General features: G+C 38.9%; 1 protein-coding gene across 2 annotated transcripts in view; it reads right to left on the bottom strand.

Annotated features, from left to right (window-relative positions):
- Nucleotides 1-21,905, bottom strand: part of Nadsyn (NAD synthetase) — a 68,066-nt gene that overhangs the window by 22,571 nt on the left and 23,590 nt on the right. For both annotated transcript variants that reach the window (XM_083134165.1, XM_083134166.1), the window contains exons 6-12: nucleotides 18,993-19,242; nucleotides 17,329-17,564; nucleotides 13,820-13,935; nucleotides 12,342-12,510; nucleotides 6,602-6,737; nucleotides 2,786-3,000; nucleotides 1,074-1,296 (exon numbers count right to left, since the gene is read on the bottom strand). In XM_083134165.1, coding sequence (XP_082990291.1) covers nucleotides 1,074-1,296; nucleotides 2,786-3,000; nucleotides 6,602-6,737; nucleotides 12,342-12,510; nucleotides 13,820-13,935; nucleotides 17,329-17,564; nucleotides 18,993-19,242 — 1,345 coding nt within the window. The remainder of the gene's footprint in view (nucleotides 1-1,073; nucleotides 1,297-2,785; nucleotides 3,001-6,601; nucleotides 6,738-12,341; nucleotides 12,511-13,819; nucleotides 13,936-17,328; nucleotides 17,565-18,992; nucleotides 19,243-21,905) is intronic.

Genomic DNA, 21,905 nt, shown 5'->3' with positions numbered 1-21,905 from the left:
TGTAACAATTTTATTGTTAACTGAAAGAGCACACTTTTATCTACTTTTCCACATAATTGCCACCACTTTTAAGGCACTTATCATATCGAACAACAAGCTTTTATATTCCATCGTCATAGAAGTTTGCCGCTTGAGTTGACAGCCACTGCAACACGGCCGTTTTGAGGCTATCGTCGTTATCGTGGCGCTGACCTCCGAGTTTCTTCAGTTGCAGAAACACGTGGTAGTCACTGGGTGCTAGATCGGGGCTGTATGGAGGATGATCAAATAGTTCCGAGCCAAATGAAGAGGTGAGATCTTGACAAGGGAAGTCAAGGTGCTACCTAAATGTTTGCTTTTGTGCGCCTCAGTTAACATTTTTGGTACCCATCGTGAGCACAATTTTCGATAGTTTTAAGCGTTCAGTAACAATTTCGTAGATAACACTTCTTGAAACTTCAGGGAACTGCTCTGATAACGAAGAAATCGTGAAGCTTCTGTTCTCTTTCACTTTTTCGTCGACTTTCTGCACCAAATCGACAGTGATCACTGAGGGTCGCCCACTCCGTTCCTCGTCATAAACATTCTTTCGGCCATCTTTGAAAGCTCTTACCCATTTACGTACCATTCCATCACTCATAATGTTTTGTCCGTACACTTCACAAATCTGATGGTGAATTTCAACTGCTTTCACGCCTTTAGCACTAAGAAAACAAATAACAGCGTGTATTTCAATCTCAATCGGTGAAGGCATTTTAAATACACAAAGGCAAATATATACAGGATCGATTGTTGCCGCAATGGCATCCGTGGCTTGCCAACAGATGTAGGTACACAGTGCGCATGCACGGGACACCGACCGCAGCACTGCAGCGGCGGAACTTCAAAACGGTACTTACTTTAAAAATATGCCTCGTATTATGGGAAAGAGAGACGCGGTAATAGATAATTCAGATACTCACGTTTGCCGTGAAGCTGTTTTAAGTAATTTTCCTATTAAAACATGAGTACCTGAATTTAAAGAATTCGAAACATCTATTTTCACTATCCTCTAAAAATATTCGTAACAGACCATCACTAACAAGTCTACATACTTCTTCAGGCGTGGAAGTATCCCTCCAAGTGTGAATGAGCTTGCAAAACATTGAGTACGGCCCGCAGGAGTTTTGTTTCCTCAGCTTTCCGTAGACGCTCAGCTCATCATACGTCATGCCCATGTCCTGTTCGTCTGTTTGGACCAATTTCCCTGCAGCCAGGGGCTCCAACTCAGCTGTCGGAGGAGCTCCTACTATATCTTCTAATACTGGCAGCTGGAATCTGATAATACAGTACCAGTACATTAAGGAATTTTCTGGTTAATAAGGACTCTATAGGTATTGGCCAATCTAGGTTTATTTGCATGGCCATACATAACAGGTTTCATTCTATTACTTGGCAGACTTTTAAAATTTTATTTATAGTTCATTTATAAGAGATGGTCACATATTTTTCAATTACAATATGTTTCAGAATTTGTTACAGAAAAACTATACTACAATTGCCAATAATTAACTGTATAGTCTGAAAAAGTGAAAATTCAGACATACAGTAAAACCTCATTAATCCGGACTAATGGGGGTATCAGTTGACCAGTTTAACGAAAGTCTGGATTAACTGAAATAACCTAAAAGAAAGTGCATTAAAAATCCATTTATAGCAACACAACATGTTTATTATGGTGTATTTAAAGGGCATAGGCCTAAATACACTATACAGTACAGTACAAAGTCTGAGGGAAACAGAACTTCATCAGTGGTGGACTGCCTTTTCTTTGGGAAGTTCTCTTGTTGACTTCTAGCCACATTTAAAACCTTGCATTCTGCTTTTTCTCTTCCTTTTGCCTGTCCAGATTAAGCGAAGTCCAGCTTATCGGGGTCCAGATTAACGAGATTTTACTGTACTTTTAAAGATTTTTCATATTGAAAATAGAAATATGAACCCACTTCTACAATACACATACAATACTAATAATAATAATTATTTTGATGTTAATAGGTTGATACATACAATGAGAATGTGTTAAAGGAAATCTAATATTGATTAACATTTAGGTAGCAGAAAGTCAATATTTTGACCATGCTGGAGTTTCCATTGAGAATGGACAGTTGACATTTCGACCAACTCCGAGTGGCAGCAATTAACGTGCCATTTCTTGGAAACTACACATCATGATACTTCACTTCTGTCTTTTTTGGTTTCTTACTATACACATGAAGGCATCACATACTCGAATTACAAAACAATATATTCATTGTTGCTATTATTAACAAGTGGGGATTGAAAAAAGTAATTTGTTTTCCACATAAATTATGGGATAGATTAATATAAATCGCTACAACTCCTAAACCATGGCATTTTTTTTAAAAAAAAATTATTTCATAATGAACAAAAAGCAACACTTTAAGCAACATGTGACAATTAAGGGTCATTAAGGGTCCGGGGGGGGGGGATATGGGGGCTAAGCCCTGATTTTCAACCACATGGCGGCAATTAACGTGCCATTTCTTGAAAACTATACACGATATTTCACTTCTGTCTTTCTTGTTCATTAGTATACCTCTAAAAGTATTACATACTCGAATAACAAAACAATATATCCATTGTTACTATTATTACTATTATTAACAAACGTTTTGAAAAAGTAACCTTTGAGAAAAGTGAAAATTCCTGCCTATTTGCACTTTTTTTTCCTTTGTATTAAAACACAGACTTAATAATAAAAATAAGTCAACACTATTACTTATATTATATGTTCTTAAAAACTCACTTGGTTGTTGCATATCTAAGGAACCTCTTCAAATCAGTTTTCGATATTCCACCAATGGGGTTAACATCTGCACTGGAACAGTCATACTTGGTCATGTATCCTCGGAGCGCTTCATCGACATTTGATGACCCCAGGACTAGCAATCCACCAGAGCGATTCCTCACCCAAAGCATCAGCTGAGCAAAAAGGTACGCTAGCACCATTCGAAGGCGTGCCTGTCAAATACACACAACAAATGGGCAATCAGAAATCTGTTAATACTTCAATCACAACACGTGGCTCAACCAAGTAATGCGGCAATTGGAGTTGGCCCAATATCAATGTCGATACTTGGAAATTGAAACAAATTTAATCCTAGAGAGCTAAGGTGTAAAATCAGGAACACTAAAGCTAAGGCTTAGTCAATTTGATGACCTTACTCTTTTGCTTGATATGAATAGTTTTATTGGCAATTAAAATTGGGAAATAACAGTTTGTTTCTGATAGAATTAGTAACAAACACAAAAGTCTTGACATGATTTAATGTTAATAGTTACATGTGAAACAGCAATTTGTTTGGTATTCTCTACATACTGCTTTCAAACAATGGTTGCAATACATTTTTATCATCCTCATTTCTTTTCATGGTTATCATAGGTTATTCGGAAGTTTGATAGATTGATGTTGTGCCACAAGTTGTCTAAAGCAGCAAAACCACATTTTTTAGTTTTGTTTTGCAAAATACAATTAATTTTCTCCTTGTCGAACAAAAAATAGATGTGGCAAACTTGGTAATGTTAAAGCGAAGGCATCATTAGAACGACTACGCAGACAAAATAATATCAAATATGAGGGGATATCAAAAAGTAATTTGAGTAATTTTTTTGCAGCCAAATGGAAATGTATTCACAAAAACTGAAATATACATTTGGAAGTACATGTATTTCACCACCTTCCACGAGATGGCAGGTGTGTGCATCTCGTGCACACCGAGAGGCAGTTGTATCAAAATTGCAGCTGCGCTTGAGACGTTCGACACAGTTGAGCTACGGAGTGTGATTCGGTTTCTGTGGTCAAAGGGAGAGATACCACCTGAAATCTATCATGAGTTGTGTGCAGATATGGTGACATGTGCACAACATTCACAAATGTCTGTAACTGCTGTGCAAAGTTCAACGTAGAACATGCAAATGTCTTCGATGAACCCTGTTCTGGACGACCTCGCACATCCCACACACAGAGCAATGTTGACGTTGTAGAGGCATTGATTCAGGAGGACTGGTGGTCAACAATCCAAACAACAGTGGATGCAGTGGGCATTTCATATGGCAGTGCATACACCATCATCCATGAAGAACTTGGGTATCGCAAAGTGTCAGCGAGACGGGTCCCCAGACAGGTCACACCACAGCATATGGAGGACCGTATGGGATACAGTCTTGAGCATTTACTCCGGTACCATAGGGCTGGAAACGCAATCCTAGACAGCATTGTTACAGAGGACGAATCATGGGTTTTTCATTTTAACCTTGTAATTTGCCAACTGGACAGCAATTCAATCCAGTCAGTATCACTCCTCCATGGTTCAAGGCCAATTGAAGGTACTGAGAGTGCCAAGTGCATCATGTGGTAAAAGAAGGTGGGGGATACCATTTTGTATTCACATGTCATCAATTTGAAGAAGCCTTAGCTTTCTAGGGTTAAGTAGTTCAGAATGCTGTATATAGTCAAGAACCCTGTGTACTGTGCCTTAGAAACCTTATCCTTCTAAGTTCAAATATACAGACAGAAGGGAAGCCAGGTCTTCTCCCACCTTTTCCAAGTGAAAAATTCATGCATTAGAAATTGCAAAATAATTCGAATTTCGCATAAAATGCAAATTGTGGCCTTTTTAACGAATTTCAACACTTTTTTCACTTAAAAAAAATGAAAATTACCAACATTCTGGTGTTTTGCCCAGAAAAAATAAAATGTACCATATTTATTTTTTGTGTGGCATGCATGTTTTCCAAAATTTTATTCCAAAATGGAATAATTCCAACAGATACATAAAACCTGGTGTAAATCGATGTTTCCCATAATTTTTCATCTTCTATTGGAACGTTTTGCATCACCAAGCAAAGTGACGGGGTTATGACAAGATATCAAATGCACATCTACCATCGCACATGAATCGTAACATTGAACATTGGTATTTGTTGTGCAACAGACATTTGATTACCGAACAAAGTGGCAGGTTTTGACAGAGATCAAGCTGTCTCCTACAGTCACATGGGAGTTGTAACATTGGTAATTGTCACATGAGCAATAATGAAAAATAATTTCCTTTTTAATGAATGACACTGTCACGAACAGGCATAGGATTGATTGATTGATTTGCTTTATTTTACTTCGCTTCTTGTGTCACTTTTGGCTAATTTGCGAAGTTGGGAATGGGTGATGATATGATCAAATTGATGAATGGACACTAACAAATATCAAAGTCCAGGCCAGGATTCGAACCCGGGACACCTGGCATTGTAGCACAATGTGCTAACCACTCTGCCACGGGGCCGGCGAACAGGCATAGGACATTTGGCCTACTAATTAAAATTATAATAATATACCGTGTACGCTTTTACAGCCAATACGCAGCAAGTGCTACTGCTCCATTGCCAAACTAACTGCTAGGGGAAGGAAAATTCAGAGAGTTTGCTATGTGTCCAATATTCAACAAAACAAGTATATATTCCTCTCACAACTGTTCTTTTGTGGCGAATGAGTAAACGATAAGCGAATAAATTTACACTGCCTGTATTAAAAAAATGCTGAACTCAAACTGACTCAGACTTGCAATGTTTCAGAATACACACGACAATGAAGGGTCAATGTGTATATTTAACACCCAATGTTTTCCCAAGACACAACAACGTGGTGGCAAGGAAAAAACAGATGGAAGGAAAATGAAAGGATCATTGTGTGTGTGATGAGACATGTTGTTTCCCAGTGTTTCTTCAAGAAACAATAACTCCTGCTGTAGGTGATGGAAATTTATGGGACTTAGACAGTCAGGTTCAAAATGTCTTATCGGAGAGTATTATGAAAACTTATTGTGTTCAATAAAAATACAGAACAGTGTGTTTAACTTGTGTGCCGCAGTTTCTTAACTGTACAACTTTGCACTCCTGTTATTGGCTGCTCACCACGGACAGGCTCTGCATGCTCCTGCCCAATATCCCTTCTAAAACCGTACGTCGTATAGTTAAAAGCATAATGAAGGTTTAATTTTAGGTACATTTGTGGAAAAGCAAAAGGTAACACCAACTTTGGAACAAAGTAGATAAAACTGAAAAATTAAAGACCCAATGATGGGGATTGAAAACTCACTCTTCAACATAAAAGTTTTCACTAATCACAGCAATATTTTGGCATTTTCCATAACAGCAAGTTCTTCTGATGTGATGTGGAGCTTGATCTTGGCTAGTTGGGATAATGTGGTCAGCATCACGGCTGGCCATTTTTAACCCCCAGGGTTACCCCAAAGTACCCAGATTTGAGGCTGGGTGAGCCCCAGAGCCACTTTATGTAGGGACAAGGCTAGAAAAATTCCAACCTTAGATTACGCACCCCGGGAATCGAACCCAGGGCTCCCTTGTGGCAGTCAGATGCTCTACCAACTGACCTACTGCCGTATGTTAGTAAGATGTTCCTTTGGTACTTAAAAATCCAGCTGCCAGGCCACATAGACATCCCCCCGCCCCAGGTCTTAGCACTCTATGAACAATACTGTAATGTTCATTCTTAAGTAACGTCAACACTCTTCTGAACAAATGACAAATAATGCTAACAAACACAAACCTGAATATTCTGCAGTGCCAGACTCTCCCGTGCACTGCCTCCTCGGGACCCAAATTTTGGAACTAAACCGGTCACCGACGTAAAAATCCCAAGCACTGCTGACACAGCCACATCAATGCAGATATTTATGTGGTAGCTGCAAAGATCAACAATTACTAATTGTTTACTGCCACTTTTTCATGTCTTATTTATATAATTAATTGTTCATTCAAATACGCCCTACTTCCATTTCAAGTTCTTCTCTAGATAAATTATTTAGATACATTTATGTAGAGACAGGCACGTATCCAGAGGGGGGGCTTAGGGGGCTCGAGCCCCCCCCGAAAGTTTTAGGTTTACACTAGATAAAATGAGGTTTTTGGTTTCTTGTGGTGTGAAATAAAATAACGTAGCAATAATTTAAGGAAAGAAATAATTATCGAGGCAAGACGGAGAATGTTCCGTAACCCTGTTATTGATAATAGCACGTATCCAAGATGGGGCACAGGGGGCTCGACCCTCTCCCCAGGAAATCTTTCAGTTTACGTTAGATAAAATTAGGTTTTTGGCTTCTTAAATAATGTGAAAATAATGTAAGGAGAGAGATAATTATCGAGGCAAGACGGAGCATGTTTTATACCCCTGTTATTATTAATAGCACGTAGCCAAGGTGGGGATGAGGTAGCTCGAGCCCCCCCCTCATTAAATTTTTAAATTTACACTAGATAAAATTAGATTTTTGGCGTCTTGAATAATGTGAAGATAATAAATTTATAAATCTGAGAGAAATAATTATCGAGACAAGACGGAGAGTGTTCTATAACCCTATTATTGTCAATAGCACGTATCCAAGGTGGGAATCAGGAGGCTTGAGCCCCCCCTTCAGGAATTTTTTCTGTTTACACTAGATAAAATTAGGATTTTGGCTTCTTGAATAATGTCATGATAATTTGGGAGAAATAATTATCGAGACAAGATGGAGAATGTTCTATAACCCTGTTATTGTTAATAGCACGTATCCAAGCTGGGGTTGAGGTGGCTCGAGCCCCCCCAGGATGTTTTTTTTATTTTACACTAGATAAAATTAGGTTTTTGGCTTTTTGAATAATGTGACGATGATTTAAGGAGATAGACAAGTATCGAGGCAAGACGGAGTATGTTCTATAACCCTGTTGTTGATAATATTGCACGTAGGGTCATTTGTTCAAAGACGGCCAGTTTGTAAAGACGGCCTACCTGCAACGTTTTGTTGTGCAGCGTCGCACGTGGCGAAATTTGGAGCTAACGGTGCCTGTTCCAACACTCAGTGAGGCTTTCTGAAATGGGGTGACATAAGCGCCGTGTTGTTTAAATGAAGCATCCAGCTGCATACGCGTAAATACAAAGGTAAGTGATAAAAGTATAACGATCAAAATGGCTGATATAACTCTCTGCTTAATGAAAAACTCTAGATAAACAAGCGAATCTGTAGTTGTACTAAAGTCAGGTTTATAGGTGTGTTAGATGAGGTGTGGAGCATTCAACTCTGCTTCCTGGTTTGAATTCCATAACGTACAAGCTTTTCGTTTGTTGTTTTCGCTGCATGATACGCGTTGGGGTAAGGCGGCCCCTTCTGTGCATTAGCCATGTGGGGTAAGACGGTCCCCACTAATATTGTTATGCTAGTGGAATATGTCGTGAATTTAGATTAATAAATATGTGTCTTACAATGATATGTAGTACAAGAGTTACAAGGCTCGCCTCCTTCATGAATGCACATAACATAACCAGGTAATTAGCTGTCATTAGATTGTTTAGGCGGGAGCATGCACTGGCGACCAGAAACAAAATTGTCCAAATTAGTGTAAGTCGTACTTTTGTATTGTGTGAACTTTATTTTTGCTGTAAGCAACAAAAGTGCCAGTGTAGGCGTGGCTGTTTCCGGGTTCTCGAGCACAGGTTTATACCCTGTACACCACATTACTTCAACATCGCTGATACTACTGACAGATCTAGGGCTACTGCAGACGATGTCACAGCCTCATCCACAGGTGCAACCACTCCATCCAGTGGTCCCAACGCCGATGTTGGCCTTGTTCAATCTCCAGTCAGACCTAGGGCTAACTCACATGTCTCAACCTCCACCTTCGAGCCCATGCCTTCAACATCTCGTGGGACCATGAATGGAAATGCAAGCATGGTGCGGTTTGCAGATATAATGAAGGTACCACGTCTTGATACTGCTGGGCACAAGAAGAAACGCAGATGTGCATCTTCTGAACAGTTAACTTCCCTTGAATACATAGAGAAAGCAAAAGGGAGACATGAACAGTCAAAAAAGGAACGTACTCAGGCGCAAAAGAGTTGTGCAGATCGAGGGAAAGGAATATCAATGAAACGTAGTAAAAAACATTGTTCTAAGTGTGGCGGTTATTATTACAATGCAAGTGATGGGAAGGATTGGTTCAAGTGTAACGATTGATTGCTAGGGTTGGTTCCATGAAGACTGTTTTGGGCGAGATAGAGTTCAGGTTGGAATATGTGCTGTTTGTGGTGATAGTGATGGTTTATAGTGGGGTACATGGAATATGGAATGCTGACGTTTTTTTTTCACTTGTTTATTACATTTAATGTAAGTTTTCATATATCGGAGTACCATTTAAGGGGGGGTCCATCTTTGCACAGCCAACTTTTTAATGGTGGGCCGACTTTGACACATGTTTGTAAAAACGGCCTACTTTACACTACCTGCAATTTTGATTTATTGTGCAGACAGGATGTTTGGTTAGTGGATATTACCTGTATTTTCTGATAACCTAAATAACAATAGTGTTAATAAAAAAAATGCTTTTTCTTCAAAATTAATATTTTCTTGTTATTAAGGGAAAAAGTCCTTAGGGGTGCCGTCTTTGAACAAATGACCCTACACTTTTCTTGCGCTTTCGGTGTTGTCTCAGCGCACTTGAGAACTATGTAGAGACTTGTCAGCATTTGGAAGCTGCGCAACAAAGGTAGCGCCACACGTAGGGCAATTCGTTGTAATTTCTAATCTCTGGAAGGCGGGAGAGGGTACGTTCTTGAATGAGAGAAGGAGTCAACTACTGGCAATATTAACGAATCGTTTTATCTGCGGAACGTTCTACAATATAATGAGGATATAAATACGAGGATTCAATTTTTCGATTGATCTGTACAAAGAATCAGTTAATGAGATTTCAGGGGTAAGTGTGACAATTCATACAGTCGATTGGTGATGAGATCAGTCAGCGTCCTCTGATTGCTTTATAAGATATAGTGATTCGAAAATGAAGACATTGACGACAGCAGAACTTCCGGGGCCTCAGTGTGGTGCTAGTTCGGTTCGAGGGCCGAAGAGATCAATGCCCCCCCTTCTCTCTCTCTCTCTCTCAAGTGAATATTTCATCAGTACCGGATATTAAAACAGAAATAAACTGCATAGATCAACTGAAAATCAAAGTTTTGAGTGATGATTTACTTTTGCCAGAACAAAATTTCGTATATGCAGTCTGAGAATTTCATATAAAAAAATACTTTTGTTTAAGCCTACTGGGTTCGAAACACATACAAACACTTAACTATCATAAAGAGACAGCCGAAAATTTTATGAATGTCGAGAAGAGAAAGCAGGAAGATGTTGCATATGTAGACATTTTAGGCGGAAATTGCAGGCTCTACCAGGACCCAAATCAGGGTTCTACCAACTGAGCCACCTAGTCATCCTTGACTTCAACCGATTTTTCGTTAAAATGTCTACATAGTGCATATCAAATCGTAAGGTGTTGCCTGTATAGTGAACAAGCACAGAAAATATAGGAGAGAGAAGAAAACTGAGGAGCATTATCACCGGTTGAGGATATTTTTTTTCTGTGGTCAACAAGAGCTACTACTTCGAGGTGACAATGACAGTGGCCTAATAAGGGAGATTTCACACCGGGTCGCCTGAAGATTAGGTTTGTGCGGCCTTTTGTGTCGCTACGGTGTGAAACGTTGCTGTTGATTGGCCCATTTCAATCAACATGTATCGCGTGTCCCTTCGGTCTGAAACCTTCTTAAGTCATGAAAATCAAGTCACAAGGATGGAAAATAAGGGCCTTGTTAAGGTTAGGTGTGAAGGCACCTAAAGCATCATATTCAAACCTGCAGGAAGAACGCATCTCCAATACGATGATAAAAACTTCTGGTGAGTTCATTTTAAAAAAATTGTCCGAGATAAAGAGAGGCGTGCCCAGGATTTTCGGAAGGGAGAGGGGTTACGCATACTATTTTTGGTGGTCAGTCCTGATTTTGCCATTTTCCCCTGTCTTTGACGTTATTATTTTTTTTTTTTAAAAAAAAAGAGGAATACTGGGTCAAATGGGGTTATGATCTCACCAACCCTCCCTTGGGCACGTCACTGGAGATAAATGAGTAAGCATTTGATCATACTGGGAGACGAAACATTAGATGTGTTGGGAACGGAAGGGTTTTTCACTGTGCATTAATTGTTTCGTGATCCACCTGTATTCGAGAAGACTTCCTGTGCTGTGACAGGCATTTTTGAACACTTGTGAGTGCTAAAGTCTGAATCTGAACAATTTGGTGGGTTTCGGCTTTTATAAGAGCTGAAAAAATGGGAGGACAAGACACGTTAGTGATGTTCAGGCTCGAATCAGAGAGAAATATTCGAGAGCTGTCTGCGTCCAGTTCGCAACCCACAATTTGAATCTCGCGTTGTCGAGTGGATTGTCCATCCCGTGCATGTCTAACAGCTTCGTAAAAACACTCAAAGATACCATAGATGTTTTTATGCCTGATGAGAAGAAATGGACAAACACACATACTGAGATGGTTCCGGCACACATTAATAATGCATGGGAACAGAGGAGTCGAGTGGTAAAAAATGTTCCGATTTCACGTTCTGATTAAAATGATAGCCTTACAGTGGCAACGATTTAAGGGATAGTTGCTCCCCATTTTTTATTTTTCTGCCTCAACATTATGGCCTCTTAATGTTAAGCCTTGGCTACCAAGAGAAAGTAAACTTTCCTTGCAACGCCCTCCGACCCCCCCCCCCCCCCCGTTTTGGAACCCAATTGCCACCACTGGTCTTAAACATACAATTGTGAGGTTCTTACTATACCCCTTAAAAATGGTGTTGAGCCCCCCCCGAAAGGAATTCCTGGATACGTGCCTGTGTAGAGATATAAATCTATATTTATCAATAAGTAGAACTCTCCTAAACTGGAGGTCCAATTTTGATTGTGAGAAGAGAAGAGAAGAGAAGAGAAGAGGAGAGGAGAGGAGAGAGAGAGAGAGAGAGAGAGAGAGAGAGAGGAAATATCTTACATTTAAGCAATACATTACTGGATATTGAAAAGAAACATAATGTCAACCTCACTTTCACGGTACTTATAAAATAAATAACTGATCTTCAAATTGCTTAACTCTGTCATTACTGCGAAAGCAAGAATCTAGAATTTTTTGGAACTGTGATGTTGCAGGACAATGAGGCTCTGGCATCTGGACATACAGCCAGTATAATCATCTGTAGGGCTGTGTGTTGTCCTGCGTATTGTCCATATATGTGCCGAGTGCCTCTTTACAGCCTCAGCTTTTGATCATGTAAGGAGATTTTATTCCTCAGAGGCGGATGTTGATTTTAGCAATGGTAAGGGACTGGCCTCGTATAATATGATGGGTGCAAAATAGCTGATGCAACCACAATATAAATTTAAATCAATGAAACGAAACATAACTTCACATATACAGACAAGAGACGAACCTGCCAATATTATCCGCCAAGGTTTTGGCTCGCTGTCTTGTTTCTGTGGAGGAATTTTCACTTGCCATGTAACACGTGACACACAGGCGACTGCAAAGCTCACGAGGATCTGTCGGCAAGTATTCTGGATCACACACTACACGGCGCACATCATCCAACACCTGGGAATCTATAACAGAACACATACACGTGGATTAACTAAATATGTATTTTTATAGTAGTCTGATCCATAACCCTCTCTTGGCACAACAGGCTGCGAGGGTCAAGGACTACCTACCGACTGCTAGCCTCATTCCTACATGCCTCAGCAGAGATGGGAGATCATCTAACCAGTTACGGGATGAAGTGTGGTCAAAACCACGAACCCCCAGTTGTTGTTGTAGGTTTCCATGACCAGTTAACGCTACTCATTTGTAACTCCCCAATTTCCTCACAACGGTGGGTTGTCATCAGTCCCATACTCAGGCGGAAAGTTTTAACGCTTCGCCCAGGACACTTGGAACCAGCATGCATCCCATAGCCTTAGCCCAAAGCCTGATGCCTTAGACCGCATGGCAACAGTGCAGGTTTGATCCATAAACTTAATATATTAACAGTTTCACTGCCATGCCCAATTTGGAAAATTGTCTGTTGCACAATCAGTTGCACTACTGGCAGTTTGAATTGATATTGAATGGATTTTATTTTGATCTAGTGGGGATAAAAAAAAATATGCATAGTTTTGGTACTAGTACAGTGGAACCTTGATAACTCTAACCTCAACATCTCGAATTCCTTGATACGTTGAAATTTTTGTAATCCGCTTGAATTATCCGTAACACTCAATACTAATTTTATCTCAACAACTCGAATAAAACCTTGATAAAACGAATTTTTGTAGTCTATGGGATGCCGTTTGAACTCAATAACTCCAAGGTAGAGTATGGAAAACCTCTAAGAGTCGAAGTTAAATTCTAATCACCTCTATAACTCGAAGCTTTAGTCGCACGGACCTCAATAAGCCGAAGTGTAGGGTGCGTACGTACAATGTCAGGTGATCAACAATTGTGTCGGGACTTGAACTTCCCCACCCTGCTGTGTATGTAACCATCATTGTTAAAGATTAGTGTGCGTTGTAGAAGTGTTGATACATATGTCATGTACACTGTGCCAAATATTTTACCAAATCAATGTTGTACATATGTACATCTAAAGTTTTGTTCAATAAAATTTATTTCTACGTACCTTGTACAGTATACGTATTAACTTAAAATAATGCTACATACATTATAGGCATACGTAGTACTGAAGTTCAGAAGGGTCAGTAAACTTTAAACCTCTATAACTCGAAGTGGCGATTTTGGTCCTCAATAACTCAAAATCCTTCGAGTTATCAAGATTCCACTGTATTCACTACAAATATGGGCATCTATTAATGATGTCTCAAAACTTGACACGTGAACAAAAAAACTATCTATTAAGTATAATTATTGCCTCACCTCCTTTCTCAACAGCTCCCACAACCAGGCGACACATGGAATGCACAATGCATGCCACACTAGAGGAATCCACGCCTCCACTTAGGGGTAGGAAGTACCCTCCTTGACCAGATCTCCTGCAAGAATACAATCATGTAAACTATGAGAGTTACACAAGGCAGTTATATACAAGATGTTCTACATTGGTACTGAAGGCGCTCCAGAATACAAGAGGGAACGTGCCTCTCACAAGAATGTCAATGTACTGTTGAAATTTGAGATAACTCCAGAAATTTAACATATAGTGTTGCTTGTATATAAAACATCGACTTAACTTTTATGCTGTAAACCCTCTCTGGATGGGATATTTTCAGGTGCATGCTTTCAAAATGTCCACTTATGTACAAAAATAACATAAAAGCGACGGTACTCATCATAGGGAGTGGTTTTAGTTTTTGCAAAGAAGTGCGAAACTCTTGTGCAAAGTGAAATATTTTGTTCTTCCTAACAAGAAACGTATGTTATAAGAGGAAGAAGAAATTACTGATTTTCTGTCTGAATACATTCATTTGGTGAGCCAGTACGGGCCCTACATTTGTATGAAGGTGGATGTCAAAACTTTACTTTAAGAGCAAATGAAACATCAATCTTGAATGACAAAGAGTTCTCCTATGATCTTCTCTGTACATCTTCATGTCTGAAAAGCTCATGCTTTTTTTAAATTTAAATCAATTTCATTTTAAAAAATATTCAACAAACCTACAATATGAAACCTTGAATTGCATTGAAATTGAAACATGCTATACATCCATGAATAAAGAAAGAAATGAATGCTGTTTAACTGTAGGTGAACCTCACTTGTATTTGTATGTGGGAAGTATAATAGTGATGTTGGTAGTGCCGAAGGGGAATGGTGATAGATGCAATCCCGACCATGTTGGCAATCAAGGCTAAACTTTACCTTTCCCCCAGTGTCATGGGCATGGACCTGGAACATGATACAGGTGCACAGTAACGTTATGCAATCAGAGTGGAGCACAGTCGGTGTCACAACAATTATTTCTCTTGTAGTCTATGGTTATTACAAGCATAAAAACACAGCTTTTCATTTAACCATAGACTACAAGAGAAATAATTCTACAATGCAAGCAACGTGTACAAACAAGAACAAATGTCTTCCAAGTTGGAGCAGCATTCCTGCCAGAAAATTGGAACTGTGTGGGCCATACCAAAAATGGGCTACCAGGGACTAATTTAGGCCTATGGAGCTCGGTACAGTTCAATAAGGAAGTGGGTGAACACCTTTATGGACTTGCAAATGTGCACAATGAGCCTAGGCCTGGATGACCTGCCGTTATGGATGTACAAATGGAAGCCCTGTCTACCTACCCAGTGAATGACAGGCTGCTCATGAGACTGTCTGTGAATTTGCTGAGACCAGTAGCTGCGATTGGGTGCCAAAACTGTGGGGAGACGACAGTTTACTTTTTTAAGGTTTTACCTAAAAAGCAACAACAACTAACTGATTATTTGTAAACAAATCATTGATCTGGTCAACTGAGTCATCATACGAGAATAACATCATACATACGCACTAGAGATGGGCCGATATAAAATTTTGACTGATACCGATAAAATTTACTGATATCGCTAACTGATATTCTACCGATCCGATATAAAATTTCAAATGGTCCTTCTAGAACCTGAATGGTTCATCGACTTCCGTAATAAATGTTTGTTTCCAGGTGACTTCAATGCAAAAGAAGCTGCATATTTAGTAGGGCTGAGCCGATACCAATGCTGATGTATCAGTATCGGAAAGTATCATTTGGAATTTATATACAGATACCAGCTGAAACTTTTCCGATATATTGGTCTTTAACGGGTCCATAAAAATGCCATGCGACACTTTCGCTGAGTATAATTTTCCTGGAAGTTATGGAAAATTCAAACATCCTTTTTATTTTGCACTAATTTTGCACGAAAAACGTATTTTTTTATTACATAATATCTACTTTAATATTCTGATGTAATTGTTGAATATTCTAAAGCAAATTTCTTGGTGAATTGATGCATTTAATTTGAGAAGAATGTTTACAAAAAATATTGAATAATATTTAGAACAAATTTTAATTACGGCAATTTTCAATATCGGTGGGAATCGGCAAGATTATTGGCATCGGTTGAAAGTACTATCAGCTCAGCCATAATATTTAAACATTTACATTTTTTAAAAGTTGGGCATGGAGATTATCCATCAAAATTATAACAAAATGGCAGAATTTTGCACTAAATTATAAGATATTTATAGATATATCGGATCGGTAAAATAATCGGTAATTTTACCGATAAACTGATATGCCCATATTGGCCGATACTGATATAGTACCGATTAATCTGTTCCATCCCTAATATATACTAATCTTACTAACATTACTCATCCTTTATCTCAAACACTTTATAATATGTGAACCTTGATTGTTCTGGAAACCAGAACAACCAGGGTACTTATAGCTACAAATGAAAATTCGTGTAATCTTAAATACCACTGTAAACATTATGAAAAATGCAAATCGTAAAACAAAACAAAAAAAAAAAAAAAAAAACTAAGTAAAATAGTACACAATAAACAAGGGAAATTAAATTCTGAGGAAATTACATCCTGGCTTATTGTTTAAAGGCACCAGGACATAAACACAAACCCCTGAAAGTATGCAGGTGGAGATGGGCTTCTTCAGGCGGTTCCCTCTTTAATAGTACTTCATTTTCACAGAAAAAAAGTTTACTTTTCTTGGCATACAAAGCTTAGTATTAAGAGGTTATAGTGTGTACAATCTACAATCGCTGCCACTGGCCGAGAGCAATGCATGCTAGGTTCTGTGTAGTTCACCTCTTCAACTGCGATATCTGGGCTGCTGATGCCATTACAAAGCCACCACCTCAATGACAAAGAGTTTTGGACAAGGTTGGGTACTATATTGAGTGACTATGTGTTCTTGGATTAACAGACAGGTTAAATCAGCATTAGTGTCCAATGTTTCTAGCACATAGGTTGAACGCAAATGCTGATTTAACCTGGCTGGTAAGCCAAGAACACTTGTTTGAATCACGTCACCAGGAAAGCTACAATTTCCACTAATATTAGATTGTCTATAACAAAAAACTTCCCCAACGTAAAATTTAAATTTTTAGATAAGTGCTCTGATATTGCAGTTCAAGGAATAGTCCCTTCCGAATTAATGCTCTTCTGAAACTATCGAAGAGGGCCAAGAAAGTAAAAATATCTTTTGCAACAGCATACTTGAGTATAAAATAGTTTTCAGATCTCTTTTATATTATTGTAATTATTATTATTATTACTTTGATTATTATTACAATAAAAAAACTCTTCATGGGCACCTTAGGAATTCAATATTGAATTCAGTTCTGGGATCTACAACCACAAAAGACATTTAAATGAAATGTTAAGCACAGCTGGTCTAAGGTGAGAGGGATATATTTTTTTAGAGATCTCAGGTCTAATACATCACCTCAGGTAATCCCACAGCCAGCATGCTGGCCCAAGTGCTATCTCCTCCTCAGGGGAATGGTAGACAAGGTCTATAGGGTTGTGTGTTGGGTAAGCCACATCATCATCTGAAGACAGGGAGAAGTCTACTTGCACACGCGGATATGCTGGACTAGATGAAGCAACTACATTTCTTGAGCGAATTTTGTTCCGATATGCTCTGATGTCTTCCAAGTCGATGGTGGCAGAGATAACTTCCTGTGAACACACACACCAAAAAAAATGCATGATTTAATGATGTGTACAATGAGTGGTGGTGGTCAGTTAGTGTTTTAAGTCCACTTTATGCATAGTAAGGCTAATTGGGACTGGACCTACAGCTTCAAGTGGGATCTGAACCACTATGTGCCTCCACTGGGTATCGAACACGGGACCCCTTGATTACAAGGAGATGTGTCAAACGAAAATGCAAGAAAAATATCAAATAATATATTACATAAAACTGATACTGATAACCAATATTCTACTGATCTGATATAAAATTCCAAATGGTCCTTAAAGAACCTGATTCATTAACCTCCTTAATAAATGTGTGTTACAATGCAAAAGAAGCTGCATATTTAAACATTTACTTTTTTAAAAAGTAGGGCATGGAGATTACATGCTTACATCCATAAAAATTACAACAAAATGCCAGAATATTACAAAAATTATAAGATATTTGTAGATATATTGGACGGGTAAAATTAAATCGAAGGGCAGAAAAATACAGGATGCTGGTTGCTGTGGTGCCTGAATTTTCAAATTCAGTGGAAAAAAAATAATATTTCGAGTTTGATTATGCAAATTTCCATTACCTTTGTTTTTTTTAAAAAAAAACAAGTACAGTATGTGTTTCTCTAATGTTTGTGCATTTTCTGTATCATGTGTATCATTAAATCAGATTAATAAACATGCCATTATAATTTTTTTCCACTGTTCCTAGCTGAATTTTAAAATCTGCAGTGATATGGTAGAGGCAGCCATATATTACAATGTATTGCATAATTCTTCATGCTGTTACACTTTGAGTGTTCTTGGCACAAGAATTATTTAGTTGAATCTTGTATTAATTAATTAAATGTTTTTAAGATCATATTTCAAACTGTGTAGTTTTATCTTAGTTGGATTCATGGCTTTCTTTTACGCTATATTTGCCAAAAATATAAAAAAATAATGCTGGCTCCAAAGAAAAATGGGCTGGTGCCTGAATTAGTTTAGCTTTTTCTATCCCTGTCAATTATCCTGTATCAGCCAATAGCGATAGAGTACCGATTAATCTACCCAATCGCTAATATATATATTTACACATTTCCATTGTTTGAACACTTTTTGTCACATAAGCAACAAGGATGCTATGGTTGTCACAGGATACTTTTTAATATTTCATCTGTCTGTTCTTCTTTCCTTTTGTATTTAATATCTTGTAATATTCTTTTTTTAAATTGTGTAGTATTTAATGTAATAAACTTCTGACAGAAAGTTTTGAGTGCTGAAGTGCTGCAGTTCTTTCACTGTTTCTCTAAAATGGAATTTCAACTGCATTATCCCAAATATCTAGAAAATTATGCAAAACCCAGTGAAATCTTTTACACACTATCATTTTTAACACTACAGAAATACATGTACACTTATCTGTATACTCACCACTTCCTCCAGGGCATACTGCTTCCCTCTCATTATTAATTCACCATTCAATGCGATGCAGGAACATCCATTAAAATATACTCGTTGTCCATCGCACCCTCTCAGATTGCTGAACAAATAGCACCCTCCTGCTTTGCTGCACGCAGACTCCACCAGGTCGAAGGCAATGTATGCTTTCCGAAGCTCCATGTAAGATCCAGAACTATTTACGATAAGCTCTACACCATCAAGGCTCATGTTGATATGAGTGCTGTAAAAATTAAATTTTAGAATGAGTAAAATATGTCGTACTCAGGTTGAAATACCCCAGTTCAATGTTGACAGCTAAAAACACACGAACAACAACAATAAAATGCTTATATAGTTGTGAGAGGAGCTGCAGTGATCTAGTCAGTCTGCCTGTCAAGTGGGAGACTCAGGTTCGATTCCCAGGGTGGGTGATCTGGGTCTCACTTATCGCACAAGGCTCTAGCAACCTTCATGTTGTGATGTCAGTGTGGAATAAATACACTTCGAATGTATTATTTATGCCAAGAGAACCAGAACTAACCTAACAACAAAGGCATTCATTCCATACTTACATCAGAACATGTAGGTTGCTCGAGTCTTGTGCAATAAGTGAGACTGGGTGATTTAATGTTGGAATTTTTCTGGCCCCAAATAAAGCAGCTCTGGGGTTCACCCAGCCTCAAATTGGTACCTGGGGTAACCGTGGGGGTAAAGTCGGTTACAGCATGGTACTGAACACATCACCACCTCCAGCATTGGCCAAGATCATGAATGTGTGGAGCCCTACCCCCTTACATCCCTTAAATGTGCCTTCATGGTACGGTGCAATGTACATGGGGAACTTTACATTTACTAGCCATGAAAGATTCGGAAGAACTATCCACTCCCCCCTTTGTAAGCAGGACAGAAAGGGAAAAGGATACACACAAGTTTTTTTGTCACATTTCATTCTCGGAAGGGTCTGCTTATTTGTGTCCGGTTACTTAACATTATGGACAATAATGATGAAGAGGATGAGTGATGATTAGATCGAACTGATGAATGGACACACCTACAACCACTGAACGGCAAGTTCAGGATTCGGCCAGGAAAACTATGGAAATTTACAAGCTTCGTGCTTGATCAAACTTCACCTGGTCTCGTTGACTCCATTGCATTTACTAAATCTCAGAACAGTAAGTCCTACTTCTTCTACTATTTAATTCTCATTACCATACAAACATAAAGTAAAAGAATATAATGTCAATACACATTTAAACAACTTATACCTCCATACAGTCCATCGCAATTTCACAAATTAAACTGGCATCATTTGCCACACTCGACCGTCCTGTTCCTTGAATTTTTCGAATAACACTCCATACTCTTTCCTCTTGAACACCTTTTCCAAAAACTTCATGTGTGACCCTGGCCAATGAAGTTTGGTTTAGTTTTCACCTGAATGTGTGAACAGCATCCTCTGGACATTCCATGGTTTCTACTGCTGCAGCATTTTTTTAAACTGGAGCGACTAACAATTGACCATGTCCAGTCACAAGGAATGCAGGAACCATATTTCAGTCAACGCATTCCTTCGTCTCAGTCCCTGACTTTGGGGTTGTGGATCGAAGGAACAAGGTTCACATCTTTTTTTAAAGAAAAGTATTTTTAACATCGGAGTGGAGAAATGGAACCATGGTGGTCAAGTTGGAAGGGCGGATGACTACACGCGGGAGACTCAGGTTCAATTTCTTCGGTGGGCAGTCCTCCATAAAGCAGCTCTTGGGTTCAGCCGGCCTCAAATAAATGGGCACCTGGGGGGGGGAGGGGGTGGAGTGTGATACTGATCACATCACCTCCAAAACGGCAGAGATCGAGAATGTGCACGGCCCTATCCTCAAATCCACAAAACATGTCATCATGGCACAGTGCATTATGCATGGGAAACTTTACCTTACCTAACTTAATCAAGACATGAGTGTATAACCCATGCCAAGGATGGGACTTGAATCCAGGAACTTCATGGCAAGACTTAAAGCCAGTCACACAACAAATTCGGCCACCAAGCTGGCAATGGTAAGGATGAATAATAATGAGGCTATCATGTCGCACTGTACTCCAAATCCTGCTAGTATGCAAATACGCATAGCAACAACCTTAATTTTATGTTTTTCACAGAACCATGCTGAAAAGCATAGATTGTTTGATTGCTCTGATGTTTTTAGTCCACTTTATGCACAGTAAGGCTAATCGGGACTGGACCTACAGTTTAAAGTGGGATCCGAATCACCATGTGCCTCCACTGGGTATCGAACCCGGGACCCCTTGATTACAAGGTGACGACGCAACCACTGCACCATCGGGGAGGCCTGAAAAGCATAGAATGCCTTCCCACTGAATATAACGACCTCCCTTCAAGTGATGATGTATTTTCCACAGAATATGCCTTTCGGTCTACCATGAGAACATATGTAACTAAATAATATTTAATTGTGCTACCTTGACGTATTTATGCTAATCCTTTGTGTTATTTTGTTATCTTTGTTCTTTTCATTGTTGATAATTTCAGTGTAAACGTGCTGTGACTGAAATTTTCTCAATAAATAAATAAATGAATGCAAGAAAATGTAAAATTTGGGATCTATTGGGACATTGTGGAATGCAATGTATAATGTGGGAAAATGTAGAATTCAAGACAATAATTGATTAATTGAGTTGGTGTTTTAAGTCCACTTTATGCACAGTAAGGTTAATTGGGACTAGATCTTCAGTTTAAAGTGGGATCCGAACCACTATGTGCGTCCCCCGGGTATCAAACCCAGGACTCCTTGATCATGCTGCCATTACACCATCGGGGAGGTCCTCAAGAGTCAAGACCATAAAATTAGCATTCAACTGTAACTGCTTGATCAATAAACAATGTAT

The sequence above is a fragment of the Lepisma saccharinum genome, chromosome 13, assembly GCF_977018435.1.
Source record: "Lepisma saccharinum chromosome 13, izLepSacc3.1, whole genome shotgun sequence".
In the NCBI taxonomy this organism is placed as follows: Eukaryota; Metazoa; Arthropoda; class Insecta; order Zygentoma; family Lepismatidae; genus Lepisma; species Lepisma saccharinum.
The sequence above is the reverse complement of the archived record's forward strand: the minus strand, read 5'-3'. Positions and strand labels throughout refer to the sequence as shown.